Source organism: Dipodomys ordii, unplaced genomic scaffold (genome assembly GCF_000151885.1).
Source record: "Dipodomys ordii isolate 6190 unplaced genomic scaffold, Dord_2.0 Scaffold19, whole genome shotgun sequence".
NCBI classification, from domain to species: domain Eukaryota; kingdom Metazoa; phylum Chordata; class Mammalia; order Rodentia; family Heteromyidae; genus Dipodomys; species Dipodomys ordii.
Genome location: NW_012267235.1, coordinates 11,226,939 through 11,237,123, shown reverse-complemented (window position 1 = coordinate 11,237,123; position 10,185 = coordinate 11,226,939). Strand labels below are relative to the sequence as shown.

Genomic DNA, 10,185 nt, shown 5'->3' with positions numbered 1-10,185 from the left:
CCTCCTCGTCCGCGTTCATCTCCACGCCTCCCGGGCTCCCCCGACGGCAGACCCTCTCCGAGGCAGGCTCGTCCTCAGGCGGCTCGGGATCTGGGTGCCACAAGGACGGGGGCGCGCCATGCTCGGAAGCCGGCGCCCTTCGGCGGTTCTCGGTCCCAGTCAGCGCCTCCCGGGGCCCGGGCTCGTCCGGCCAAGCCTCGGGCCTCCGCTGGACAGAGCCGCTCTGGGAGACCTTCGGGGTCGCTCGCGGGGGGCGGCTCACGATCCCAGCCTTCTCGGCCTCTTCCTCCCCGGACACCCTCAGAACTGAAGGCGGCTTGGAAGGCATCCGGCTCGGCCGGCTGCTGAAAACCGCGGCCTGCTGCTGCTCCCCAACAGCTAGTAGGTCTGCTCCGGACCCCAGCCGCCCCCGGGACGACTCCATACTGCGAATGGGGGGCCGGAACCCAGGGATTGGTCCCCCCCGCCGCCGCCCCCCCCCACCCCTCAGGAGGCGGCGGCGCCTTTAAGGGGCGTTAGTAGAGGCGGGCCGATTGGCCGCCGACTGACAATGGTAAGGACAGGAAGAACGATTTGATTGGTCGCGACGATCAAGAAGTTCCGGAAGAAGGGCTGTTACTGCGCGGCGGAGCCCACGTGAAAGGCAGCGGGGAGGAGCCAAGGAGGTGACAGCTGCGGCGCGTCGCCCCGCCCCTTTCGGAAGTCGTGGGGACGGATCTTAAAGGTGTAGGGCCTGAAATACCGGAGTCCCGCGGGGGCGGCATTCAGACGTTTTCCGCCCACGCTCGCCACGCCCACACGCTTTGCTTCCCGGGCGCCACTCACGGGAATCGATCTTGGGGTTCTTATTGATTTGGGGGGGGATGGAGATGGTGAGTCCTTCTTAGGTTGAACGGCTCTGGCACCGAGTCAGCTGGATCCTAGCTACTCCGAGGTTGAATCTGAAGATGTCAGTTCGAAGCCAGCCCCAGGCAGGAAAGTCCACGAGACTCTGATCTCCAATTAATCACCACAAAGTTGGAAGTGGAGCTGTGACTCCAGTGGGAGAGCAAGCAAGCGCTAGGCCTTGAGCAAAAGAGCTCGGTGACAGCACCCAGGCTCTAAGGGAGAAAAGTCTGGGCTGAGTTTGAACCGTTGACGAGTTCCATCCTCTTTCGTTAACCGACCTGGCAGTTGAACGGTCTGAGAGGAACTCACAGACGGTGACCAGCGGAGGCCTAGAGACACTTCTGGCTTTTGATGCTTTGTTTTCTGTCTCCTGCCCTCTCAGCCTCTTGGAGGCTGAGGGAAGGACCATTAGCCCTGGAAGAGACAAAGAAGGCTTCACAGGAAGTCAGATTAAAAGGACTAGGATGATTTGATGTGTCATTGCTGGTTTGAAGATGAGGTGGCCAACCCTGTAAGGAGGAATGTGGAAAGTTTCTAGAAACTTGAGTGCCCCCCCCCTACACACTTAAAACCCAGCATGGAAGTCAGGTTCTCCGTCCTACAATCACAAGGAACTGAATTCTGCCACCAACCAAAATTCCCTGAAAGTGGATTTTTCTCCAATCTGCAGACAAGAACTCAAGCTGGCCAAGACCTTTGGTTTTTTTTTTAGCTTTGGGGTTCTCTGAACAGAGAACCCAGCCATGCCATGCCAGTCTCCTGGCCTACAGCACTGAATGAATTTTATGATAAGAGACAGAAGAAACTAAGAAGAGTCTCTGCTATCCCAGAAACATGGACAAAAGGGTGCTGAAGAGCCGGGCAAAGGAGGAGTATGCAAGGATAAACACACTTCCCCCATGTGAGGAGATGGGGAGGGAAGTTTCTGGTCTCCAGGCAGCTTTTCAGCTCACCTCCTTCAGCATTGGATGCTTTGGAAAAACAGTGTGGTGACATGAACCCTGTTGACTGGAATCGCATATGGACAAACCTTCCTTCCTGTGCTAGCTGTGGTCCTCAGGTGCCAGGCACACAGCACACATGGCTGGATCCACTCCATGAAGTCGTGATTCCCAGAGTCCAGAATCCTGTTGTCTCTCTATTGGTTATATATGGTTTTATATGTCCACCCCTTTCAGTGAAACTACTTGATTGCTAGATTTGGGGGGATGTCACACATTCTTAGGATACACATACTAATTCTCTTATTCGCCTCCCCACCCCCTTCTAGCTCCGTTTGCTGTCATGAGTCAGGCTGGGGAGGGAGTTTTCTTCTGATGACATGCCCTGGGAAGACTTTCTGCTCCCTGTATTATTTGCTCATGTAGGTGAGACAGGAGGCAGCCACAGAGCCATGCTGGCTGCGGGACGGGGAAAGTGGGAATGGGGTAGGGGGAGGAATCCTCCCCTGCAAGCTGCAGAGGAGAATGGCATTCAGGGAGGCTCTTCTGCAACCCTTCTGCCCTGACTGCTTGCTGTCTTCAGGCAGCTAAGATTCAGATGGCAAGATGGTGAAGGGGGTCAAAGGAAGGCAATGTCCTGCATGCTGTTTCACTGAATTTTCTTTCTAGCAAGGATTCGTAGCTCTCATGGATTATAACTCAGGTCTGACATACAAACCAGTCATGATTGGGGAGAGTGGTTGAGGAGTGTATCTCCCAATGCCATAGGCCAGCTCCATGAATGTTCCTTTCTGAGCACATCAGAGTATCGCATAATGTGTCCCAGCATGGGCCTCAGCCTGGGCGTCCACAGTTAGCAACTAATTGATGTTTTGCTCCTTTGGAGACAGTTGAAATGGAAAGTCATTCCTTGCAGAAACGTACATCTAGGTTCCATCCGTCTACCTTTGGGAGTCACAATATCCTTGCTGCTAGGAAAGTTCCAGGCCTCGCCATGAACTTGGTGAGCAGTTCAAAATTGCTGACCCTTGTTCTCCAGGGAATACCTAGGATGCCCGACCATGCTTGTGAAGCAGGTGCTGCTCTACTGCTGAGCCACATCTCCAGTCCCAAGTAGTATTTATCAACTGCAGTAGTGGGGTTTGAACTCAGGGCCTTGTGATTACTAGTAGCCATGCCCTAATCCTATTTGCCCTTTTTTTTTTTTTTTTTTTTGGGCTTGGTCTTAAAGGTTTTTATCTTTGACATAGGGCCTTATGTTTTACCTGGCTGGCCTAGACTATGCCCCTCTTATTTAAGCTTCCCAATAGATGCATGTCACCCCAACCAGTTCCATGAGGCCCTTCTGCCCAGCATCTGTAGGATACACAGAGTGTGGTACTCTCCTGCCCTTGTACGCTCCATCACAAGATAGATGTGTTCCACTGTTTCGATGACTTGGAACATCCTGACATTAACTGCAGGTATAACAGTGAGATTTCTGCTTTCCCAGACACCTAGGTATCTGTGAGGTGGTAGCAGGCAAGTTTGGAAAAATGTAGTAGGGACCCATCCCTACAGAGGACATGGGCAGAGTTAAGCATTGTTAAAGCACTGTTAAATGTTATTAAAGTACTGTTACAGATATGCCTGTTAAAGATAATTTTATTGAGTTTGTACAGAAGGGTTACCATTGTTAGGACACTTTTAGTTTTTGTTAACTATTGTTAAAGCACTGTTACTGAGAATCCTTTGTTATAAGCACGTTTTGGGTTTTTAATTATTATTTTTGTCAGTTATGAGACTTGAACTCATAGCCTGGGCACTGTCCCTGAACTCTTTTGCTCAAAGCTAGCACTCTACCACTTAGAGCTAAAGCACTACTTCCAGTTTTCTGGTGGTTAATTGGAGATAAGTCTCATAGACTTTCCTGCCTAGGTTGGCTTTGAATTATGATCTTCAGATCTCAGTCTCCTGAGTAGCTAGGATTACAGGCATGAGCTACCAGCATCTGGCTCAAGCACATGTTTTGTTTTTCTTTTTTGAAGGCCCCTTTGATCCAATAGAAAACCAACTACAAGTATCCTTCTTGCTATCCTTCTGATATTACAATAAAGGATTTCCCTTGAAACAAAACTTGACATCAAAATTTGGGGGAATGGGGAGGCAGGAGAGACGTTGGGGCTAACACAGAATGTGTATGAAGGAAGATTTCCAGCCATGAAGCTGAAGAGGCAGTGAAATGAATGACAGAAAAGTAACAAAGGCTTTGTTAGGGGATGGGTGGCTATCAGTGGGAATGAGGATGAACGGTGGGAGTATTTATCTCCATGTATGAAAACAGAGCAAAGAGGCCATTTGGCATCAGGAGTGGAGTTTCTGAAAACAGGGTTAAGTTACTAAATCAGAACAAACTACCTGGCCAGCACTCAACTTTGTAAAGACTGGAGCTATTATTACAATTTTCTTTATCTTTTGCTAGTCCTGGGGCTTGAACTCAGGGCATGGGTGCTGTCCCTGAGTTTCTTTTTCTCAAGGCTAGCGTTCTACCACTTAAGCCACAGCGCCACTTCTGGCTTTTTCTGCTTATGTGGTGCTGAGGAATCAAACCTAGGGCCTCATGCATGCAAGGCAAGCACTCTACCACTGAACTATCTTACCAGCCCCTACATATGGTTCTTTTTTTGTCGGTCATGGGGCTTGAACTCTGGGCCTGGGCACTGTCCCTCAGCTCTTCAGCTCAAGGCTAGCGCTCTACCACTTGAGCCACAGCGCCACTTCCTACATATGGTTCTTGATGCTTTGTTTCCTTGAGTAAGGTCAGTGTCCAAGCAGAATCTAGCACTTGATGGGATCAGTGGAGCACTGTCCAATGGATCGGAATGGCAGTGGCACTTGGAATATTTGTGTATGTGTGCAAGTACTGGGGCTTAAACTCAGGGCCTGGCTGCTGTACCTTTGCTGTTTTGCTCTACCCCTTGAGCCACAGCTCCACTTCTGGCGTTTTTGCTGATTCATTAGAGATAAGGGCTGGCTTTGAACCCTGATCCTCAGCTCTCAGCTTCCCTGAGTCACTAGATTACAGGTGTAAGCTACCAGCGCTCCACACACACTTGGCTTTTTTTCTTTTTAAACTTTTAAATTATCTTTAAATAGTTGTACAAAGGGTTTTCAATTCAACATGTACCCACATACAGAATTTCAAATTTGCTAATGGTCATAAATTTTTATTGTTACTATAAAGGTTATGTACAGAGGGGTCAGTAACATAAGTCAGGTAGAGTACATTTTTAGGGGGACAATGATACCCCTTCCTTTGCTTTCTCCCAGTATTCCCCTCCCGTCCCCACCTACAAGTTGTATAGTTCATTTCAACATAGCATCTAGTGAGCACCACTGCCTAATGGTTATATATACTTATACATATACACATACATACATTTTTTTTAAATTTATTTTTTGTTGGTCATGGGCTTGAACCCTGAGCCTGGGCGCTGTCCCTCAGCTCTTCAGTTCAAGGTTAGTGCTCTACCACTTGAGCCACAGTGCCTACTTCCGGCTTTTTTTGTTTATGTGGTGCTGAGGAATTGAACCCAGGGCCTCATGCATGCAAGGCAAGCACTCTACCACTGAGCCACCTCCCCAGCCCCTTTTATTTTTATTTTTTGTTAGTCATGGGGCCTGAACTCTGGGCCTGGGTGCTGTCCCTCAGCAAGGTGCGCGCTCTACAACTTGAACCACAGCGCCATTTCTGGCTTTTTTTGCTTATGTGGTGCTAAGTAATGGAGCCCAGGGCTTCATGCATGCAAAGCAAACACTCTACCACTGAGCTACCTTTCCAGCCTAGGCCTAATGGTCATAGTTTTAAAACTAAAATGAAAAGGGTGGGTAGTAGCTCAGTCAAATCCTTGCACCAAAAAGGAAAAAAAAGGGGGGGGGCTGGGAAGGTGGCTCAGTGGTAGAGCACTTGCCTTGCATGCATGAGGCCCTGGGTTTGATTCCTCAGCACCACATAAGCAGAAAAAGCCGAGAAGGTGGTGCTGTGGCTCAAGTGGTAGAGCACTAGCCTTGAGCTGAAGAGCTAAGGGACAGCGCCCAGGCCCAGAGTTCAGCCCCCATGACCAATAAAAAAAAATTGCTGCTCTACCAGTCGAACCATACTTTCACTTTTGGCTTTTTGGCAGTTAATTAGAGATAAGAATCTCATGAATTTTTCTTTTTCTTTTTTTTGGTCGGTCATGGGGCTTGAACTCTGGCCCTGGGCACTGACCACTTGAACTACAGTGCCACTTCCAGTTTTCTGGTGGTTTATTGGAGATAGGAGTCTCGCCGTCTTTCCTGCCTGGGCTGGCTTTGAACCGGGATCCTCAGATCTAAGCCTCCTGGGTAGCTAGGATTACAGGCTTCAGCCACCAGCGCTCGGCTCAGTAAGACTCTTATCTCCAATAAACCACTAGAAAACCGGAAGTAGCACTGTGCCTTAAGTGGTAGAGTGCTCTCCTTGAGCTGAAGAGCACAGGGACAGCACCCAAGTCCAGAGTTCAAGCCCCATGACTGACAAAAAAAAAAAAAGATATTAGTAAAATAGGACTAAAATAAACTTTGTTCCAGAAAAATGATATCAAATATTTATATAAGCTGGAATGGTGGCAAATACCTGTAATTCCAGCTACTAGGGATGTAGAGCTTGTGGGGTTCAAGGCCAGCCTGGGCATAGTTACTTAGAGACTATCTCAATACGCTAGACATCCAGGGGGCATGCTTGTAAACCTACTACTAGGAAGGATGAGGCAGGGGGATATCAAGTCAAAACCAGCCTGGAATACATAGACCCATGTCTCAGAAGCAAGCAAAAACCAAACTTATGGCAATGACTGGAACTCAGTGGTTAATATGCCAGCCCCCTCAGACAAAAGCATCTATGAAAAGCACCCTACTTGAGAATGAAACCATCTATAACTTCTATTCACTCCTATACTAAATCTGACCACGAAGGGGGGCGGGGAGGGAGGTGGGAGACCATTTTAAAGCCAGGTGTGATTATTATGCTTGTATTCCTAGCTACACAGAAGGCTGAGATGGGGAGGATCATGGCTCAAACAAACAAAAAAAACACTAAGCACTAGTGGTTCATGCCTGTAAACCTAGTTATTCAGGATAGTGAGATCTAAGGATCCCAGTTCAATGCCAGCTCTGTCAGACAAATCTAAGAGACTCTTATCCCCAAATAACCAATCAAAAGCCAGAAGTGGAGGTGTGGCTCAATGATAAGAATGCCAGTCTTGAGTGAAAAACTAAGGGAGAGTATAAAAACCTGAGTTCAAGCCTTAGTACCAGCACAAGAACAAAACAAGTACAAAAGAAGGCTGGGAGCAAGCGCATGCCCAGCAAGCATAAAGCCCTGAATTCAAACCTAGTACTCAGCCTCTTCATACCCAACCCCCCCAAAAAAGGGACAACTTTGGGCTACAGCCATGAACTGTTTTTATTAGGTTGGCTAAGACGCAGAGAATGAGCCAGGAAAAGGAAGACTAGAACTCAGGAGAAGGCAGATAGACATGGCTACTGATGGAAAGTAGAGGAATGGGTGCTAAACACCTCCAGGTTCTGGGAGTCAAAACAGGGACAAGAAAATGGATGGTTGGCTGGGCGCCAGTGGCTCATGCCTGTAATCCTAACTACTCAGGAGGCTGAAATCTGAGGATCACGGCTCAAAACCAGCCTGGGCAGGAAAGGCCATGAAACTTTTTTTTTTTTTGGAGGGGGGGTCATGGGGCCTGAACTGTGGGCCTGGGCGCTGTCCCTCAGCTCTTCAGCTCAAGGCTAGCACTCTACCACTTGGGCCACAGTACCACTTCCGGCGTTTTTTCCTGCTTATGTGGTGCTGAGGAATCGAACCCAGGGCCTCATGCATGCAAGGCAAGCGCTCTACCACTGAGCCACCTTCCCAGCCCCAAGGCCATGAAACTCTTATCTCCAAGAAATCACCAGGAAACCAGAAATGGTGCAGTGGCTCAAGTGGTAGAGCTCTCACCTTGAACTGAAAGAGCTCATGGACAGTGCTCAGGCCCAGAGTTCAAGCCCTATGACCGATAAAAAAAGAAAATGCGTGGTTGGAGCCATTCCACCTCTTAAGATAGGACACCCTTCTCCTAGGGGATAGAGGACAAAGATTTTATGTAGAAATACCCACATCAATACAAAAAGCTATAGCCTTTATTAAATAAAAAGGATACAGAAAACAGAAAAACAGATAAACCCCCTTCCTCCTTACATATACACAGATATACAGATGCCACTGGAGTCTATGACAGGGACAATCAGGAGACAGGCTGAGGGACAGAGGGAGGCAGCACCCTCCGAGAGTGGGCCCGGACCCAAGGGTGAGCGGAGACCTGGGCTAGCGGCAGCCGATCAGAGGGGTTATGCTTGAGCAGTTTGGAGATGAGGTCCTGGGCCCCCAAGGGCACCGAGGGGGGAAACTTCAGGTCCACCTGCAGGTGTGGAGAGAGAGGGAAGGACTGCTGAGTGTATGTCAACCTTCATCACCCGTGTGTTTGTGTGTGTGTGTGTGTTTTGTCGGTTCTGGGGCTTGAACTGAGGGCCTGGGCCCTGTCCCTGAGCTCTTTTGTTCAAGGCGAGCACTCTTACCACTTTGAGCCACAGCACCACTTCTGGTTTTCTGGTGGTTCACTGGAGATGAGAGTCTCACAGACTTTCCTGCCCCAGATGGCTTTGAAACCTGATTCTCAGATCTCAGCCCCCTGAGTAGCTAAGATTACAGGCATGAGCCACCAGCATCTGGCTTGACCACCCATTCTATGGAGAGAGTTCAACTAGGCCCTGCAGATCCACCCTGCCCACCCTCAGCCATGCAGCCCAGGAAATCCCAGCTTCCTCCCACCTTGACAATCCGACGGTATGTTTCGTTGTGGGAGGCGCTCTCAAAGGGGGGGTTCCCCACCAGAAGTTCATAGCAGAGCACCCCAATGCACCACAGATCCACCTTCTCGTTGTGCGTGCGCCCTTCAATCATTTCCGGGGGCAGGTAATCTAGGGTGCCACACATTGTCTTCCTCCTGTGGAATGAAACAGGTGGACAGGGGTCCCAGGCCAGAGAGATACTGCTTTCCTTGCTGTCTAATGGCAAGGAGCTAGTAGTAAAGGTGTGGCTCACATGGTAGAGCACCAGCCTTCAGCAGAAAAAGCCAAATGAGAGTGTAAGTCTGCAAGTTCAAGCGTTAGCATCAGAGAAAAACAAACAAACAAAAAAGCTGGGCGCGCTGGTGGCTCATGCCTGCAATCCTAGCTATTGGTTAGAAGCCAGCCTGAGCAGAAGAGACGGAAGTTCAAGTGGTAGAGTGCTAGCCTTGAGCAAGAAGCTCAGGGAAAGCCGGGTGCAGGTGGCTCACGCCTGTAATCCTAGCTACTCAGGAGGCTGAGATCTGAGGATCGGGGTTCAAAGCCAGCCCAGGGAAGGAAAGTCCCTGAGACTCTTATCTCCAATAAACCACCAGAAAACCAGAAGTGGTGCTGTGGTTCAAGTGGTAGAGCGCTCACCTTGAGCTGAAGAGCTCAAGGACTGAACAAAAAAGAAAAAAATAAGCTCAGGGACAACACCACCCATGCCCTGAGATCAGGCCCTAGGACCAGGACAAGGAAGAAGGAGGAGAAAGATGAGGAGGGGGGAGGGAGGGTGGAGGAGGAAGAGAAGGAGAAGAAGCAGAAGCAGAAGCAAGAAGACGAATAAAGAAGAAGTTGATAGCAAGGAGCCAAAAGAGTTCAAGATGCACTAGAGGAGTATTCCAACCAAACCAGGAGAGGGGTTAGGTGATGATCTAAACCACAGCCCTGGCATGGCCACACATTGAGGGTCTTTTCTTTTCCTTTAATCTTAGCCCTGTGAAAGACTTAGGTTAACAAAAAAGAGCTGAGGGCAATAATCATTCTGGAATTAAAACCACTGAAACATGACATAGCTGCCTATGTAGTATGCCACATGCTCAGGCTGGTGCTATAGCACTTGCATGTGCATGACCCAGGGCTCCATCCCTGCACTGCAAAAAGGAAACCCTATAATCCTAGCTATTCAGGAGGCTAAGAATCTGAGGATAGCAGTTCAAAGCCAACTGAAGGAGGAAAATCCATGAGCCTCTTATTTCCAATTAACCATCAAAAAGTTGGAAGTGGAGCTATGGCTCAAATGGTAGGGTATTAACCTTGAGCAAAAAAAAAAAAATCAGGGACAGTGCCCAGGCCCTGAGTAAATGTGAACAGCCAAGCACAGTGAGGTATGCCTAGAGTCCCAGCTACTCAGAAGGTTGAGCAGGAGGATCATTTGAGCCCAGGAGTTCAAGACCACTCTGTGTTAACATTT

General features: G+C 49.1%; 2 protein-coding genes across 4 annotated transcripts in view; both read right to left on the bottom strand.

Moving 5' to 3' along the window:
* The window catches only part of LOC105983280 (chromosome unknown open reading frame, human C17orf59), a 1,857-nt gene extending 1,383 nt beyond the window's left edge, over positions 1-474 (bottom strand). The window contains exon 1 of the mRNA XM_013013119.1: positions 2-474. Coding sequence (XP_012868573.1) covers positions 2-424 — 423 coding nt within the window. The 5' untranslated portion in view covers positions 425-474. The remainder of the gene's footprint in view (position 1) is intronic.
* Positions 475-8,032: 7,558 nt separating this feature from the next.
* Aurkb (aurora kinase B) overlaps positions 8,033-10,185 on the bottom strand; it is an 8,191-nt gene continuing 6,038 nt past the window's right edge. For all 3 annotated transcript variants that reach the window (XM_013013184.1, XM_013013183.1, XM_013013185.1), the window contains 2 exons: positions 8,713-8,887; positions 8,033-8,302 (listed from right to left, as the gene is read on the bottom strand). In XM_013013184.1, coding sequence (XP_012868638.1) covers positions 8,129-8,302; positions 8,713-8,887 — 349 coding nt within the window. In that variant the 3' untranslated portion in view covers positions 8,033-8,128. The remainder of the gene's footprint in view (positions 8,303-8,712; positions 8,888-10,185) is intronic.